Source organism: Amphiura filiformis, chromosome 5 (assembly GCF_039555335.1).
Source record: "Amphiura filiformis chromosome 5, Afil_fr2py, whole genome shotgun sequence".
NCBI classification, from domain to species: domain Eukaryota; kingdom Metazoa; phylum Echinodermata; class Ophiuroidea; order Amphilepidida; family Amphiuridae; genus Amphiura; species Amphiura filiformis.
Window position 1 is genome coordinate 1966171 of NC_092632.1, and position 20437 is coordinate 1986607.

Below are 20437 nucleotides of genomic sequence, written 5' to 3' on the forward strand. Positions count from 1 at the left end.
TTAATACAATATAAGCAAGGTATGAAAACTTGGAATGTGGTGGCAGGTATATGACATTTCAATTGGTTTGCTTGGTGAGTTGCCATGGAAACATGATACATAAGTAAATATGTTTTTGGAATTGGAAAGGTTGTCTTTTAACTCTTCTCGGTTTTTGGAGAGGCTTTTGGCGGATGAAAGTTTTACTGCCCTCACTTCCATAAAAAGGTTTCTGTTACACATATTACTACTCTAGTCCTGTGGTAATCTGAATCTGTATATTGAAATCAAACATGAATTGGGATCATCATTATGGGTAATTGAATTTGACCACAGTCTTCGTAGGCATTACTCACTGACCAACTTTTTCTTGGAAAAGCAGTGAATTTATTTGATTATTGGTTAAGAACTCCAAATCTACATGCCCCTAAGGCAATTTACCTAGACTTATTATGTATCATGTCTCCATAACCAATAATAACTTGCAATAATTCACACAGTTACAACAGTGTTAAAGTTGATGTGTAATGGCAGTCAATGTATGCAAGCATCAGTCTAGAGGGTCTGAAATGGAATGGAAAAATTGGATCAAATGAAAGTAACGAGGCAGTTATAGTGCCGCTGGCAGAGATTAACTCGGAATGTTATGTTTGAGGTCTGGCCAATTGCACCAAATATGCCGTACTGTACAGGTCAGCAACCAATCACACTACACCTATGCCCTGATGCCAGACGTCAGAGTTTATCTCTGCCGGCATCTATTGGTAATTATAAAATCAATTCTCACTGGTGTCTGGAAGACATTGTGATAAGTGATAACAATTATAAATACCAATCTTATCATGTCTCTTTCCCACTGTATTTCATCGGCGATATATTGGTGTTGTAGCAACAGTTGGCGGGAATGATTTCATACAAGAAGAGATGTCTCATAGTGAACTAAGATGATATCATATCATTTCCTTAATACTACCCAGGGCTAAGATAAATCCGCATGTGATGGCAAGATGGGATGTAGCTGCCTCTTTGTTTATCAGTCATGTGCTTTATGCTATTATAGGAGGAGCTTGCCTTTGGCAAGGGAAGAGTTCCTATAGTTGAGAAAAAAGTTGTTAAGCCCCCACTTCCCATGTGATATTTGACCCAGTTTTTGAGACAAGGATCTCTTTTTATTTTTATCTGTTCCCCATATTTATGTGTTATCAAATATTCTGCACACAAAAGGTATCCATACACTAAAAACAAAAGCAATATCTTAACAATAACCTAAATTACCCAAATAAATTAGTCAACAGATGGAGAATTTTGTTCTGCATATTTTGATACCTCCTCACTTGGCATGATGCAACTTAATTTGTCCAACTTGTACCAATTTAAATGAAAAAGAGAGCATTTCACAAATGGCAAGATTTACGTAGTCATTTCGACTCTATGCACACTAATTTTGAGCACAGCGAGTGAGTGTTGATCTGTCACGCTGAAATGAGCCTGTTGCAAAAGCTGGTGGGAACTGCACTGAAGGAAGAAATATCCCAAAATGTGTTACTTTTGAAATATGCATTGTGCGGAATGAGGTTACAAAATACGCAGAACAAAATTATCCATCCATTGATTACTTTATATGGTAATTTAGGTTTAGTGTCTTGCTATATATTTGAACTTTGCATGTGAGAACTTCAAATGCCTTTCTATATGCTTAAAATCCCAAATTTCCAGAATGTCATATTGGGCATTTTAAGGAAATATTTTTTGAATGGATGGATCATGCAACATTTTAAAATCATTTTCATATTCTAAACTAAAAATGTCAATTCTAGTGATTTGTGGTTTTCGCATTATGCTGTATACAAGACTACACTGTATAAGGGCTTTGTATATGTGTCACTGTTAATGGGCTTCTGAAGCTGGTTTCTGTGTATCATATCCCCTTCATGTTATGTAGAATTCTAATATGGCAGCACACTACAGTGATCCATCCTTCCTTATACACATATCTGGGTCAGAGGAACTGTGACCAGGTAAAGAAAACATTCATTTGTCTTCTGGCAACAAGAACTTATAAGCTTTTATCTGCCATTTAAACTGACAGCGATTATCTGCTGAAACCCAAGGGTTTTATTCATGTATTTGCTTCAAATTACTGTTGGACAATTTCCGATATGTATAATTCTAGTGCTTAGCTCATGACTAAAAGCCTGACTTGATCAAGTCATGTAGTATCTTGTGAATCATATACAAGATGCTATCATTATTACTGAACTAATATTACAAAGCTGCATGATTTTACTGAAAAACACTGTTATATGTTCACAAAGAAATAAAGACTGCATATTATATGAATATTTGGTGGATTTGCAACTGCACTGGATATCCATTCAAAAAGGTCAAGCAGTTATGCACAAAATAACACTATTTATAAATAAATAATCATTAAGTCACAGGCATGGCAAGATATTGAGTCACATTTCTCTATTGGCCTGACTCAGTGGGTGGTTCTGAGAGATTTGTGATAACTAATGTTGACAACTAAAAGTAGGTGTTAACTAGAGCTAATACTAAATTAAAACTAAGGCAAAGTCACATTTTTGCAACCCAGTTTAGTTAGGCATTTGATCATCCTCCCACTGTAGTGTACAGAAAAGTGAGTTTTGCATCAACAGAGTTTTGGGAGTTTCCATAAGATCACTGGCCTTGCAAAATACGGCCAGACTGCACATACATGAGTACACAAAGTTTGTGTTTGGGTGTATGTCCCTCTTATGTGATGTCAGCCCAACCTCGATAATCCTGCAGCAAAACCATTTTGGTAAATTCTGTTAGAAATGCCCCCTCTGTCTTCAGAAAGTTTCATTGATTCAATTTGTCAGTAAAATGAACAAGAATTTACAGCTGGGTTATATAATGAGGGAATTCTGGCTATGCTCATGTCAGAGTGTTTATAATTTGACTTCCAAATGCATGAAGCTGAAAAGCATGAGTGAATGAAGTCAATACTAGAACATAAGTTTAATTGAAAAGATTGAAAGAGTAAATATACCACAATGTTTAACATTTTAGTAAAGCCATAGTCTATTTCTTTTAAAGGTTAAAAAGACAATGACAGGGAGATCAACCCATCAACCTCATGACAAAATCCAAAATTCAAAATGCATGAAGCTGAAAAAGCAATACTAGAACAGACGTTTAATTGCGAAGACTGAAAGAATAAGGATGTCCATCCAGCACTGAATTGACTAGAAGCTTAATGGAATTAGCAGGAGATTGGCGCTATTTTAAGATGTTATATTTATAACACTCAAATCAAGGAAGGTTTCTATTAGTGAGCTGTATTACTGTTCCACATCAATGAATGTGCTTACTTTGCAGTGTACAAAATAGACTCTTATTGACTTGAAATGAATTTTACAATAATTGTATAACATTTAAAACATTGTGGGCATTTGGAAATACAATGAAAAACAAAATGAATGAATTTATAAAGTGCAACTTAACACCACCAAGTCATGGTACTATTTTGAAATGCAACATAATTAACCCTCCAAACTTTTGTCAACTCAGACAAGTTCCAATTTTTTTTTTAATTCAAAATTTAAATGAGTACAAACATGCCTAGTATTGGTTCAGTGGTTCTTGAGACAGCAAGGTGAATCAGATAAGATGGGACAGTAATACCGTAAACGTTCGCCTAATGGTGCACCTGGGCTCCTTTGCCTTGGGGTAAATTTCATGTACAAATAGAGAACTCCCTCCTCTAAAAATCCCAACAAGAATTAAGGGTACGCCCTTATTTGCTGGTGGGATTTTTTATGGGAGGGCACTTTTAGTTTGTGTCTAAAATTCCAATTATGTCAAGGAGCCCACAGCGCCATTAGGCGAATGTTTACGGTATGGGAAGAAGTCTGGTTTTAGATAATACAGAAGGAATACTGTATCTAGGGAAAACCCTGTCGGGGTGGTCATGGATTAACAACCATGCACACTTTATTATAGCATTGGGGAGGGCGTAAAACGCAGGCTACAGTGGTGAGAGGCAAGTGCTACAACACCAATTCGTCCTCCCAATCGATATGGTATCGGATCATCACAGGACTGTTTTGTATTAGATTGACTAAAATTGACATAAAAGAAAGTAATTTGAGTCTTTTTAAGATATATGCAGTGTTGACTGTTTCATCCAAAAATGGAACTACCCAATAATTTGACAGATCTGAAGTTGGACAAAGACACTGGCACAATTTTTTCTATATTTAGTAGCTTTGCAGAGATCAGAAGTTGGACAAAGATACTAGCACCATTCTGTCTATATTTAGTAGCTTTGCAATAATCATCTGTCATATAGCTGTTCAATCCCTGTCTGATAGTTGCTGATAATAGCAAATTTATATCTTGGATGCAACATAAAACTTGAGACACAAATTCACAAGTTAGCAGCAGATATTCTGAATGAAGTGACTTTTTGCAAGAACTTTATTTGACCAATTTAATGCAGCTTGATAATGAGAGTAGGAAGTGTGTGTTCTTCTATTGTTTGGTTTAAAGTCCAGTGTGAACAACAAAAACAAAATTTGTATTTGAATATGAACCATTTCGAAAATTACAGTCTTGAAGTATGTGAAATTAATTTACTTGTTCATAATCAGGAGTTGTCGTCATAGCATAAGGATTATTCCATTTATTTCCAAGGGGTTGTCAGCTATGTTGTGAGTCACACGGTGAGGGTATTTCCTGTGTGGTAATTGGTTTGCCCGTTTTTAGAATGGTTGTTGATTTTGTGCTCTGTCATTCTTCACTTGGGATCATTGCTGTGTGTGGACTGCATTAAACCAAAGGAATAAGTAGCCTGTCAGGGACTAACCATTTAGGAAATAAGTACATTCTTGTGGTGTTGTGTATATCATACGGTGAATAAACTAGCTGAGCAGATACAAGCTTGGATACTTTCCATTACGTATCAGGAACATATCAGACAAGTGGACATACTACTCCATACATTTACACAAAGCTGCCATATTTTGTGAAGCAATTACATTTTTTGAGGATATATCTGTGTGAGTGCAGGCTACCAGCATCATGCAGTGATACAACAATTTTGATGCATCATTTTTGTAACCATTCCTTTTAGTAACTTATAACCATGGATACCTGTAAAATCATTAGTTGTAAGCATTGTAAGAGACAGAGTCAGTCAGGATGCCGTAGATGGCTGTCAAAATGCGGCAGTACCTTAAAGAATTTTATCCTGGGATTATTCCAGCAAGGGACTTATGTGATCCCGTTTGATGGAGAGAAAACAGGAGAATACCTCATTCCAGTACCAAAAGTATCAAAAGGTTTGTATTGGGCTGGTTATAGACCTTATATGCTGCTGATATTTCAATGATCAATATATAAACTGATGTGGGGAGTTTTGGTTGTTCTTGTTTGAAGGTAAACTAAGTCAATGCGAGTCGGAGTATGTAGGAATTAAGCAATGTTGCAAGAATCAAACCTTTGCCAAATTAAATCAATGCAAACAAAACTGTAAGGCAAAGGGTGTCCAGTAGATCAGCTGACCTGATTGTTTTTGTCAATGTCCACTTGACTGTCATATGTGGCCATATCAGCAACAGGTGTTCACACCTTTTCATAGGCAGCTGTTGAATCTCAATGTCCATTTTTGGACAGATGTCCTAAATTGGATTTGTTCTTGAAATTGATTATTATGATTATAAACTGATTTTCATAGATTTTATGATCGCACAAGAGTTGTGCAAACCCAAGCAGATAGATATTATGCAGGATTCATTGCTTCACATGTTATGCACATTATGCTTTGCTTTGACCATATAGCATTTGAAGATTCTTTGCTTTGACCATATGAAATATTGATGATAGCATTTGAAGATTCTTTGCTTTGACTATATGTAATATAGATGATAGCATTTGAAGATTCTTTCTACCCTGATGGTTCTACTACTGCGTTGTCTGTCATATTGGCTCTTAGAATCTGCTGTTGTCATGATCAACCATTCTCCTTCAGGCATATTTGTGTTGCCTTGTAAAGTTATGAAACAAATATTTCTCAAACTGAGTGATGAATTAATTAAAAGCTGGAAGACAATTTTGTCAAGTTCCTGCAGGGTCAAGAATATTTGCAGTCGGTCAGCGCTAACATCAACAAAATCTAGTCTGTTATTTCTGGTATTGCTTAGTGATATGCCGTGCCTACTAATCTATGTACATATTATTGTTAGAAACAGCTTGTTTATATCTTGATGATGCTGAACTGATTCATACATTTGGATTTTGTCATGAGGTTGATGGGTTGATCTCCCTGTCATTGTCTTTTTAACCTTTAAAAGAAATAGACTATGGCTTTACTCAAATTTAAAGGTTAAGTTTGAACTTGTACTTGAAAAAAAAAAGACAATTTGTTATAAATATGCAGTTCTGATACCTTCTGCTAGGAATGTGATGAACATCATTTGAACCTAATGCCTATAGATTTCTATCTTCCTCTCTTCTCCAGCGTACCTCTGTTGCTAAGTTGGTTAAAGTGACATGCAAATAATATGAAGGTCGCCCTTTCGAATACGGCCAAGATGCACTGGTGTTTTGTTGGTTATTTGGGAGGTTTTTTGACGTTAATATGCGCTGCCTGCTCTGGGTACAGATTAAAATTTGTTCTTCCTATTAACCCAGAGAACTAAGAATAAAAATTTCAAAATGATAATTAAGTACCAAAGAATTGAAAAGATTAATTGATAATGGTATGATCCCAATTTTAACTTTTCAGAAATACATCATATTTTTGGAACGGCTCCTTTAAGGAGTTCAAAATAGTGTTACTCCAGGAGTTTCTAGCTTGAACCAAAATAGAACAATATGAAATAATTGCAAATGTTTGAGAATTGCATCACATGCAGGATCCAAAGTGATTTTGTTGGGCTTTAGACAAGCACACACTGAAAACAGAAGTTTATGAGTGCAAGGCAAATCAATCTGGAAGTAGGAGTATTTCCCCTGCATACTTAAGACATTATTTGAATTTGAGTAAGGTACCATTGTTTTTGTTTTTATTGCATTGTAAACAAGTGTTTGATCAATTGTCAAGAAACCCATTTATGTAGTATTTCTGGTCAAATGAATTGAAATCAATACACCCAATGAATCTATACGATTCCTCTATTGCAAATGGTCTTGGATTACTTACGGGTTTCATTTGGAAATAGTAAAAATGTTCAGCAAATCACAAGATTGTCATCTTCCATTTGAATCACCTGCATACCCCTAGTCATTTCCAATTAGCAATTTTACAAGAAAAAATCTTTTAAGATTATCACATTGAATCCTGATAGGTACAGTTAAGTCTAAGTGTGAGCCAGGTGGGATAAGCTACAAAGACATGATTTGTTCTGAAATCCTGTCATGTTAGGCTTAGTAACCGCATGGACATGACAGGCCAAATTATCAGCCTCTAAGAACTATTTTAATTAGTTACATATAGCCCTATATCATGTATTGAGCCAATCAGAGATATGGTAAGAATAGCCAGTAGGGCTGAAGGGGATTAAGCTTGAAAGTACTAAGAGATCTAAAAGCTCTATTTTGATTGGTTACTTAGAGGATTATATAATGTAATTAACCAATCAGAGACTTCGGTGCATTTATCCTTATTCCAAATGACAGTGCATGTTATATGTTATTAAAGGTGTGGCAAGGACACAAAAGTTCATTTAACTATGTCAAGAACATTCAAATGATTGATCACTAGCTGGGTTGAAAAATAAGTTAGCTCCCTTCAATACGGTTTCTCTCAAAAATTTAATTTAGCCTGAGTAAAAACTGTAAAACACTTGTGTATAAAAAACATTTTTTTCTATGGAATTTGATACAACAATTTGGTTACTTTAAATGGATTCCCAGTGAACTTGTAAAATGATACAACTTGTATGTTGTAGATTTAACTTGTTGACAGAATCTGCCCTAGTAATTGAAGTTGACCGTAGGATTAAAAGGAAATTGTATAGCATCCAAATATTTTTAAATATTTTCAAGCCTTAAAAGGCTTCTATAACACTAATAATCCCCAACCTTCAAAACCTTTGTAAACTAGGACATAATGAGGTGTGTCTATCAACCAAGCATGCGACCAGGCGGGCATAGGCGTAGGTTATTGAGGTAATTTATAGGTAATCAAACATGTCCTGTGTAAATTAACACAGACTTGCTGGTCCCTCAGCTTAGGACATGCAAACTGGACATGCCTGGTATAATAGGCAGGTACGCAGGTGGAAGGTGTTCTGTGAGTGTTGATGTACAAATCTTACAGCTTGTACATGTCACTAGATAATGAATGTCTTATGATGGGAGAAATGACTTTTGAATTGTAGTTAGAAGCTGTTGGGTGATATCAGTGATGATGAATAATGATATCTAGTTGATTATATTACAGTGTACAGTTTCATGGTCATAATTTATCAGCTGTGAGCAAGAAGGTAGTAAGAGCTGTGTTATTACTATGCACTTATGTCCTTCTTGTATTCATCTGACAAATTGTGATTCAATGATTTTCTTAACACAACTTCTCAAATAAATTATACACTCCTAACTGACTTTTTACTCTTCTGTATTCATAATCTAAACATTGTGTGTGCAACATTTGTGCCCAAATGTTCAGTATGGAAGATGAAATTGTATAAAATGTTTGTTTTGGCATTTGATGCATATCAATCCTTTTTTGAATTTGAACTTACCAAATAGATCCAAGTAACTTGTTGTCAGAAGCGATGGTTTTTGAAAGTTGTGATTTTAACAACCGAATTTCAGGAAATCCAGATTTTGATTATTTTAAGAATCTAGATTGCCTTTACATGCACACATTTGTCCATATTATCAGACAATGAAAAAAAAAAGAAGACATTCAGTCATGAAATTTATTACCTGTTGTCAGTACTTATTCTATTGGGCTATTCCATTCGATATCCTTCACCCCTATGGAAGACATGATCTTAGTCTGCAACACAGTGACTGTAGATTACCCATTCAGGTAACCCCATTTGAAATTCCCTGCGTGGGAGATTAAGGTCATGTCTTCCATAAGGGGTGTATGTATTTCAAGTGGACTAGTCCATTCTTTCAAACTGAGAGACACATAATGCCTGTGGTGCAACCTGTCATGAAGGAAGCATGCTCTGCTAAATTTAGTTTCCTATTCTATTTCTACATTATTCCTATTGCTTTGGGTGTTCCCTTACTAATGTGAATAAGATTAGTTGTATGAATGTGACGGAAATAGACATACTAGCTTGAAGCATTATTAATCATTGACAGTCCCAGACACACAAATGAAATGTGTCTGATGTATCAGAGTAGCAAGGTATAATGGATGTGAATCTGTGCAAGATTTCAGACAAGTCTTCCACAGAGTATGTTTCTTCAAATGAAATTGACAAGATTCATTAATTATCTTGAAACCTGGACTCCCCCGTATATGGCCTTATCTATATCTTACACAACTGGAGTGAGTATTTCAAATAGACGAATACCCAATTGTCTATACTATTTAAAAACCTTACTTCCTCTGTGAAGACTTTGCTAAATCTTCCACAGGAGGAGTGTGGATTTCAGATGGAATAGTCCATTTTTGCTTTGTGAGTACATTGTCTAATGTCACAAAATGCTGGCCTTATATAAAACTAGCATTTATATAATGTTAACCTTTCTTTTCAGGAGAACTTTTTTCTTAGCGACTACTCTGGTGGTTGAAATCGGCCCTTGTACTTGATTGACCTCTGATTGGGAGAAACAATTATTGATTGACTATACACATATATATTTTGTTGTTATACATACATGATTGGTCTTGGATGTCCAAGTTTGTAGTTGTCTGCGCTTTTGATCCTAACAGAATCTTTATCTAAGGCAAAGTGGTAAAATATCCAATATGGTAGATTTCATATAGTGCTATGCATGGGCTTACAAAGTCAGGCTCTTCACTTCTAATTTCTTTGGTCTAGTAATTCAAAGTTAGGGTCCTGAATGGAGTAGGTCCCAACAGATCCGTATCTCATAGCTATGGTGACTTAAGTTTTCCATGATAATCAGGGCATGTGTGTCAGCACTTACGTGTAAATGTTTGTTGCAATGTCTGATAGGGATATAGCACCTGCTGTATTGTTGCAAACATAATGCAACATGGAAGCACTGTGTTAATGGTCTTATTACCTGTTATATTTTAAAGCCTTATCCAAGGCTGCGGAGCCCAGGAGTTACTCAAAATGAATAATGTATTCCTAATGAGCAAGAGTTGGTAGGTTAGGTGGGGCGATGTGAGGTAATAGGCAGTGATGGTCCCAGCAGAAACAGATCAGGTTGAAGGTGATGCATGGTAACATCACTGTTAACTACCTTTCGAGGTGGTTAATAGTGGAAGAAACACTGAGGTGACAAATTACCTAGTACACTGGAAGTCAAATGTGTATTGTTTTCTCCCCAATACATACACAGGCAGTAAATAGTTACCCTGCATTAGCAAAACAGCAGAAACAACCCTCTTGTAACACCCAAAACAAATGTAAGGGAATAGTGTGGTGATGCTACAATCATGGAAAAATATTGGCACAAATTCGCTGTCTTGTGGTGAATCTGTGCCCTGCTCCCCCAATTCAAAGTTGCACAAAGACATGTTGTTGACAGGTCTGTGAGACCTTCCAACATTGAAAGATGGTGTATTGAGGAAGAGTGGGATACATGGTGGAGTCTGTACTTCAAATGCATGACAGACTTATTTCACTCGCCTTCATTCTCGTCTCATTATAGGTGTTCAGTAGAAATATGTTGTAAGTAGTGTTTGTCTACTTCATGATTTCTTCATACAGACCATAAACCCCTTGCTGACATTTAGAAAGTACTAGCTGCCCCATGTGTCTATACATTTGTATTGTCCTATAGGTAGCACATATGACTTCAATTTCCTCACAGTCGAACCATAGACAGTGGACTCCGTCCGATCCAGAAATCCCTATTGAAAGAAATCTATAACTGACAGATCTGCCATTATGAAATTGTGTTCATTTAGGGTCATTGGTGTGGCTACTGTACAGCTAGATGTCTGCATGTGTGAAAAGTGAAGTGAGATGACTCCCCATTGGATACATTCTGTGAGATTTATGAGAGTTGGTTTGTGCTTGTTAATTTCATGGTTCACATGATTGGCTCTTGTCAATTACCTAAACAGTTCTAGGGAGTAGTTGGCTCATGTCTATTAATGATATGGTTACTGACCATAGTGCCTCATAATTTGGTCAAGTTTCTTGTATAGTTTGCTACAGGTTGCACTGTCATAGAGCATAAGAGTCCTACAGGTCACCGTATCATCCAGCTTAGGGCATCGAGTGAATCACTTCCTCTATGTTCCCTATAATCAACTCAATCAGGATCATATAAACCCCAATGTACTTCCTATATTGGGCTATTGAAACCAGCGCAACTTGGAGCTATATTTACTCTTTCATGTGAGACCGAAATGTCTCGGATATGTAGAGAAAGTGGATTTTGTTAAATTTTGGGCTGTTGGATATTGAAACCAGTATAATTTGGAGCTATATTTACCTTTATATGTTAAACTGAAATGTCTCGGATATGTAGAGAAAGTGGATATTGTTCAATTTTGACTGCAGGAATATTAGCCTGTCAAGTCATAAAATGTATTTATAGATTTTCAGGAATTCAAATGTTAAAGTTAACCGGCATTTATATATTTGAGTCATATTTAGGCTTCTAAAGTTGTTCATGGAACATTAAGCAGACCTCAAAACTTGAATTTTTTCTATTTATTTGAAAGTTGACCGACAGAATTGGATTCAACTAAATTCAGGTTCCTGATGTGAATTTAGAGCAAGATTTATAAGAATTGTGAAAAAAAACGTTTTAAAATAATTGCCATGGATCATGTGTTGTGTAGAATTAGATCACGGAAGAAGTTTTAATGGAACTTGAATATGATTGCTGAAAGTACTATCTATTAATTTATAATTATCCCATGATGACTGACTTTGCACATTCTTGGGATTGTAGACCTGTAGGGGCAATATCTCTAAGCATGAAACTGATAAAACAATGACAAGGCTTGAATCTTGTGATCACAATAAACCACATCTTGACCAGCACTCCCACTTTGCCCTGCATTCAACTGACCCATCCATGTCCGTTGTTGATGAAAATTTAGCTAGTGCATGCTGCAAGAGTTGTACACAAGAATTTTATGAATGGAATTATTGGGAAGGGTGAAATTTGTGAATTGTATATCAGTTGAGTTGTTCTATGAAGGTAAAAGATGAAACAAGTTGTTGGCTGGATTTGATCTGTTTGCTAAGAATATAACATGTGATTTGATGAGAAGCTGTGCAATTACAGATTGAGTATTTCAATGAGTCGCTGTCAGGCAATTATTAACCTGTATGCTTGTCAGACGGCAAGCATGTTGAAAACATCAATCTGTGGTATGGATGCCTATAAAAGCCTATTCTGTTTCATCTCAAGTTGAGAGCTGGTTAGAGTGGTATTAGTGTGTTTACACAGTTGTGTTGCCAACATGCAGACAAAATCACCCTCTATGCATGTATTCATATGCCCGCTGGATTGGCTTAGAATGTGCGATTTGAAACAGCCAAACATGGTGTTACTCTCGACTTGAGACAAGGCGCACAGCAAGCACAATATTTCGCTTTATAAATCATACTCTTCTGTTTCCTACAGATCTGCAATTTAGTTGGCACAAAAACAAACATTTCTGAATTAAATGGGATAGACATTCAAACAAGTAATTGTAACTTGCAGCATTATGCATGTAATTTGATCACTTTCTCCACATGAGTCAGTAGAACTGTGGCACAATACAAATCATCTTATATGCGTCAAATCTTTGACATGATATGTGCTTGATTGCCAAGTATGTCGCTGACCTAGCCAATGTGCACAGCTGTTATATACTGGTCTTTGTTCCAATGATTTCCTTGTTTACGTACCTATTAGTAAACACATATACCAAGGATGTATGTTGTTCATCAAGAGATGGTGATAAGGACGTCAAACCATTGTTGACCGGCTGATAATGTCCCAAATGCCCACTGTTAATGTTTTTGTGAGAACTACGCAAAAGTGAAGAAATCTGAGGAGATATAACCCATGTGTAAAGTGCCTGGTAATGCGACAGTTGCATCTAGTACACATGTCCAAATCAAAAATACCGTTATCTTCTTCTCTTAGCAAAAACCATGTCACCATGAGAGCCTTCCTTTTAACCTGTCATACCATTACTATATAATTGAAGCCAGATATGGTCAGTTAAGGGTGTGATATATGGTCATCATCTTCCTTTGCGTTGATGGTCCGAGACAAGACGTAAAAGGTTAATAAGGCTATTAGAAACTGTGTGATACATACATGATGAAGTAATGACCATAGTGTATCCACACTATGAAGCTAGCTACGATATTGATGTAGGCATCCACTGTGATGACTGCATGTAATATCTTTCATGGGTTAGAAGTGCTGGATGCTCTGGTTATAGGGTATATATATTTGGCACATTTGACAGACTTGCTGGACCCAGTCATGGTATGGTCTGCTGTAGTGTGAAATTGTCTACAAGTGCTATGCAAATATGTCCATGCTTGACTTGTGAGGGGAGATTTGCTGATGTAGAGAATCATAGACCCTATGTATTAGAGTCTATGAGAGAATACACTTGTATGTACTCAGGATTACTCATAAACATGTCAACTCGATAGCTTTCTTGACTTTGCATAACAGTTGATTTGTAGGCTAGCTTTACGTAGTTGATTTTGATGCTTACTTTGTAGTTTGTGCGTAACTTGCGGTACTGGCACAATTGACTAAAATGAATCAAAATAGAAAATATTGCCACTTGCCAAGGATGTACTTTTATGAGTTCAGTTATACAACTATTTTTATAGGTTATATAGGCCTTTTTACAAAACAATCACATCCTAATTATACTTGATTTATTTGGGATTTGTTGTATCTGGAGAAAATATTTTGTTTCTCTATCAATCGCCAGAGTAAATTTGGACAAATGTCATATCAGATATGGCGTGTATGAGTCAATAGCTGCCCAGGGCAGTAATTTCTCAGAAATATAAAAAAAACCCAAAAAAAACATCTCAATAAATTAATTAGGTGATTCACTGCTGTTTCTGATAGATTAATTCAATCACAGTGGACAAGATAAATTCAGTCACAGACAATGAAGACAAGGAGTAATAGTGGTGCTATCATAATGTCATACAGCACAGCTAGCTATTGAATTGACTTGAAGTTACTTGGTACTCTAGGTCGGTAAACATGAGTAGGATTTTGGGAGGGCGGGTTAGTGTAGTGGTCTTCTCACTCGCTTCTCACCACTGTGACCGGGGTTCAATTCCCTGCTGTGCCACATGTGAGTTTGGTTGCCGATCCATGCTCTTCCACACAGGTTTTTCTTCGGGTGCTCCGGTTTTCCTCCTGCATCTAAAATCGGACCTCTTTCCATATCCCCGTCCCGTCATATCCGGATGGCATCCCTTGAATTTAGTAGCCTCTGAGCACTATTGGGATTAGCCTGGCTTAGGGTGAATGTTATAAATAAAATTTTCCCCTAGAGAAGTTCATTTCAGAGTACCTATTCAGAGCCCTCTGAAGAGGACTTCTCTAGGGAAAGAGTAAATCCTACTCATGAACTTGACTTGTATAACATATGTGGTGTAGACAGACAATGTAAGATATAGATAACATTTTCTATCAATAGCCATGTAGGAAATATGAAAAAGAGACAAGAAGGAAACACTGGAGGGCCAACAGCACCTTCATATTAAATTTGCAGCATACCTAATTTGTGAGTGTTAATCACCAGGTTGCCAAACCCGTGATATCAACCATTTTTATATCCCATAGAAACCTATGGGTGTAAAAAAAAAGGGTGATTATTTGTCATTGGCTCCTGCAACTCCTGGTAGTTTTCTGTTTACTGTCCCATAGAAACCAATGGTTAAGCGAAATATTTGGTGACTTCAATTATTTGACCCATGATTCAAGCTGAAAATATTTGGCATGCAGCCCTGTCGACCACTTGTCATCATTTTGGTGTACCCAGGCCGGGGGTAAAAAACCACCTGAGAATCGCACCATCATTGTACACCTGCAGGGGCAGTGATGTATGGGAAGTCATTCTGACAGTGATAAAATGAGGAAAGGATTTGGATATTGATTTGTGCCTACAACTTCCTATTGGTTATGAAATTATTACAGTTGAAGCATTCCGATGTGTGAAATCCTGCTAAATTATGTAATAAGCAGACAACTAGATTATATGTGACGATTATCCGCAAAGAATGAGACCTTGTAGCATTTAATTTGTCATAGAATAACATCATTTACTGCATGATTATCAATATTCACTTGTAAGTTATACAAGCAGAAGGTTACAAAGTATTCATTCTTTAATTTACATAATTTTTAGATCCTTGTCCCTATACCCCACAAAGTCTAATTCTAATGGTTTCTTGCCCTGGTGATATTCTCTTATCCCCATTCAAATGGTGGACTTGGCATGCCATGTTCAAACTCGTTTGCAGAAATGTATAGTAGAAAGTATGTTGGGGAAAAGGTCCATCTGGTGTATGTGCTTTAAATGTACACACCTTATTTCAATAATGGGGCAATGCTTTATTCCACTTAATGTCAATTTGTATAGAAAGTCTAGCAAAATTGTTTGTGCTTTAAAGAATGTTGTAAACTATGTATAGATTTAACCATTTCTGTTCATTTCTTGTTCATTTTAATAGGTTTAGACCACAAGGCTATGAAGTCAGTGTCTGCCACCACACTCAATGACATAGAAACGGCAGCAGGTGCATTACTATTCACCAACACAGCAGCAACAGGAACTGATAGGAAGATGTTAAGTAAAAGTTCTGATTCCCTCACACAAGCAGCACTACCAGGCCCACCAAGGCTATCCAGATATCCAATGTTAGCGGCTGTATCATCTGCCTCAGTCAAGGATAGAGACACAGAGTAAGTAGTACTGAAGAGGTTTGTGTGATGGCCATAAGCTTCAACATAAAAAGTTCCAAGTTTTGAGATATTTTCTCAAAATATCAAGACTTGTCTTTTTGTCCGGTTTGGTCTTTAAGGGAGTGAAAGTGATCACTCTCCCAACTGCTCTTTTGAACTATACAAGGATAGGAGATGAAAGTGAGCATTTATGCTTATGTACCTCACTTGTAAATGTAGGCTGATGGTACTGTAGGGACTCAACTCATGATATTCAGTTGCCTGAGGAATAATATGTGTATCATGCATGATCGTCTCAAGTCACGCTAGGAAATTCAAATTTTATTGGACAGAAAATACCTGTTAATAATTGGAAAGTATTAATCTAAATATACTTTGCATAGCAAGCAATTTTCCTACTTGATTTTCCTTATTATAAATTACTGGCAGGAAATCATACTGTTTCTTATCTTCATCTGCCAGCAATCCCTTTATACAATTAGATTACAAACCTCAGCTCTCATTTGCATAAAACCACTTAGACAAATCACAAATTAGCCACCCCATTGCTAGAGTTGCCTGTGGTTACCTTCTTTGTACAATTGGGCTCTTTTTGGACAGTATGAAATACTCAAAATAGCCGTACTTGATTGCCCTGCTTTGTGATGTAGTACTATGTACCATAGATTAGATGGTAGGGCATACCAGACGCAAGGGAGAAGGGATTGTGAAGTGATCATTTTGAACCACTCCCAAAATTACATTGTTGAAATGTGCAATGTTTGCACTAATTTGATCCATCAGGTGGTCTTTAATGAGTCTAATGGAATAATGCATATAATGTTTAACTTTGTCCTGCTATTTTAGTCATAGGGAGCAAGTTGGTCACCTGCCCCTTTGGTTGGGACACCCATTTTGGGCAATTATTGGGTACTTTTTGCCATCAGAGTACCTCACCTTGTTGTGGGCAAGAGTTTCAAATTTGATCCTTCACTGCTAGCTACGTAGTACTTGAAGTGCTAATTAAGAAAAGGAAGCTTAAATTACACAGTGATGTTACCATATATGCATAGCGTAACATTTGTAGGCACCCTTTAGTGATTTGGAAGCATGAGGGTGAACAGCCATAGGTCGGGTGTTTCCGTTTAGGGTTTCCTGGCTAATTACTCAACAAGCTGCCAATCTCTATCATAATGTGCACAAAATGCCCTAATAGCTCCATTATCAAGTGCAATTAATTATAACCGGATTAACTTATTATAACAGGTTGTTTAGGCTTTAAGGTTGAAGATCTAGGTTCAGTGTTTGTGTGTCACTGGCGTGTTTAGGATTCTTTACCAAAGTTGTTAATTGCAGGCATCAAAAATAGCAGCAGGATAGCGGATTGCAGTGTGTTTGGTTAACTTTTGCAGGCATGAAAAATTTCAGCAGTTTAGCGGATTGCAGTGTTTTTGGTTGACTTTTTTTCGAGTGTTTTTTCCGCCTATTTCTGAACCAAATTCACAGGAAATGGTGAAAAACATGTCTATTTATGGTTTTCAGTGTTTGTTGTATATAATAATCATTTTTCATGTCTGTCTGTAATTGTAATGCCTAAATTATGCATGAGATGGATCACTTTATCAAATTTCAGTTATTGTCACTGTTGTACAATAGAGCTCTCTCAATTCAGGAATGATTGTGGAGTTCAAGAAGGGTGTACTCATATCACACCAATTTCAGGATTTCCACATCTCTAAGAAACACACTGAAAATCACTATACGATAAAATATGCCGACCCAGGATTGCTCTGCAGGCACTTTTTGAATGGCTTCAATTTCTTTACTCTAGGCAGCTCCATTGGAAACTCACCTTATGGAAGATTCAGCTTGAATCTTTCTCAGAGGGTTTATGAAATTCAAATACAGCTTCCCAATGTGTTCATTCCATTTGAAATTCATATTCCCCCTGTGGAAAATATAATTTCCCAAATCTTCCACAGGTAGTATGGATTTTAAATGGAATTTCTATTCCGTTGCATCTGATCTGACCACTTCATGATCGACCTTTTCAGTAAATCCCATAATTCATTGCGGTTAGACCTGAGATGTCGTCATTTGACGTCATGCCGACTTGCAATGCACAGTAACAATGTTCACTAAATGATGCGCATCGGTGTGACGTCAAAAGATGACATCTCGGGTCTAACCACTAAGGCTTATGGGATTTACTGAATAGGTTAATTGACCACACTGACCTTGTCATGTGAGCTATTTTAAGCCCCTTGGCAAGTAAAACCACTGACCGTGTCAAACAATATCCACAGATAACAACAAAGGTTTTAAATAATCTGCAACTTGGCTAAAATACAACTTGGCTAAAAACTCCAAACAAACAAAACAAAAACAAAGAAAATACAAGAAATACATTAAAATGAGGACATTATGTTCTTGAGGTACATTTTATATCTGTTGATAAATGTTTGTACAAGTTGGTGTGATATTACAGCATTCAACGCATATCTGTTTTGTAAGATAGTGGTGTTTTGATGGAAAAGTTAGTAACAGCTTATTATAAGGATTGCTTCCTGTCATGTAATTAAGACACATTAACAGTCGGTCACAACAATATCATATGATCAATGGGTTAATTGGGTGTCTTGTTTGTTGCTTGGTTAGAGAGACTAAATTAAATAATAGATTCTACCGGGTGGATATCTGGGCACGTTATCCCTTTGGACAAAATGTAGGGGTTGACGTAGCAAACGGTTTAGCAAAAGGGGACATAGAGCAAGGTAGACTATGCCATAGTCGAATTTTGAGAAATTTAGAAATAGGCCTATGTTATCAATCTCGATATTATACATGTAATGTAATAAATAGTCTATAACAAATCTAGTTGCCCTAGATGTAGGCATTCTAAGTGATCATTTGTGTCCTGCCTTACTTTTGTTTTTTAATATTTTTTGAAAGAGGGCTCCCTTCATGCCTACCAATGATTTTCTAGCAGTCTGTTTTATTTTGGAGAATCGGCTCACGTTACTCACGAAAAATACGACTATGGACAAACGATTGCGGTTAAGTCAGGGACGCTACGATGAGGATGAAATTAGCTCCAACACTTGACCAATCAGAAACAGAGAATAGTTTCCGTCTCGTCCATAATTGTACAGGGGTCTCTTGCATTTGGCAAAAGATAATACAATTTATTTAAAGAAAAATCAGCGGTGGTACAAATCGATCAAGATTATATTTTGTATTTACTGTGATAAATATCGAATAATAACCCAAATAAATAAGAAATACCTGTATGGAAAAGTCAAATTATACAACGCCAACTATTTGTCATCCCGTGGGAAAGTGCAGCAATTTATTTGCCAAAATCGATCAGCAGGAGAAAATACCCCTAATTTGCATATAGCATCTATCTTGGCCTGTTTACAGGTATCACGAACCTCACTTGTGTAGTGCACACACGGTGACAAACCCACAACTGAGTGCAAAATATTGACATGAGACAGGACATTGTTTTTAAAAATAGGTCGGCAAGATCACATCACAACACAATGTTGACTTTTCTGTTATTTTAGGGGCTGGCATTTTTTTTTTCGGAAGAGGGGGTCATAGATAAAAAAAAAAAAAAATAGGGGGTCATAAAATATTTGGTGAGATAGTTTGTTTATTTTTAATTCAAAAAGACTGATTTCAATACAATTTTAGTTTGTGGGGGGTCGCAATTTTATTGACGCGGATGTTTTGTTAATTTGGAAGAAAATGCCGGCCCCCTTAATTAGCACTAGTTACTTCAGGCATGCCGAAAGACGGAAAGAGCCTCATGTCCGAAATTCTAAAATAGCTACAAATATAGACGGATTAAGAGAGGCATGAACTAATTTTCCCGTTATTATGAAATATTTATCTATAAAAAAATGATTACCACAATAATTTAATAATCCGCACAATCGTTTCTCCATGTGTCGCATGAATAATTTCTTTCCTTGAAGACAATATTGTCCCTGGCTAGAACTATCGATGTAAATGCGTTCATATTTTGCTTCCCAAGGTAAACTCAAATTGTGTGCTTCTTCTAGTCTGGGATTTCCCACCCGACAAAAAAGTCCTTGCAAAGCGGTGCTGCTTTGGTAGAAAATATATTTCCCATATTATATCTAGTTGGTAGCTTAGGAACGGGGGCTAGAATACTCTTCACCCCGCCCCCCCCCAATAATTTCAGGTGAAGTGAAAAATGTCATTAAAATCCAGGAAACTAGGTATTTTTGGCAAAATTTTCTGACCTAAAGAATGGGTCATCAACAAATTCCATTTTGTGAGCCCTCCCCCCCCCCCCTGCTAAAAATCTGGGTAGAATGGTGAAAACGCGTCTTTAACCAGCCATGGAATGATGAAGGACTTCTTCCTGAGCCAGTTTACAATTTTCACATCC

General features: G+C 36.7%; 1 protein-coding gene across 3 annotated transcripts in view; it reads left to right on the top strand.

The window, feature by feature from the left end:
• Positions 1–20437, top strand: part of LOC140152459 (uncharacterized) — a 92958-nt gene that overhangs the window by 59979 nt on the left and 12542 nt on the right. For all 3 annotated transcript variants that reach the window (XM_072174776.1, XM_072174777.1, XM_072174778.1), the window contains one exon: positions 15804–16035. In XM_072174776.1, the coding sequence (XP_072030877.1) occupies positions 15804–16035 (232 nt within the window). The remainder of the gene's footprint in view (positions 1–15803; positions 16036–20437) is intronic.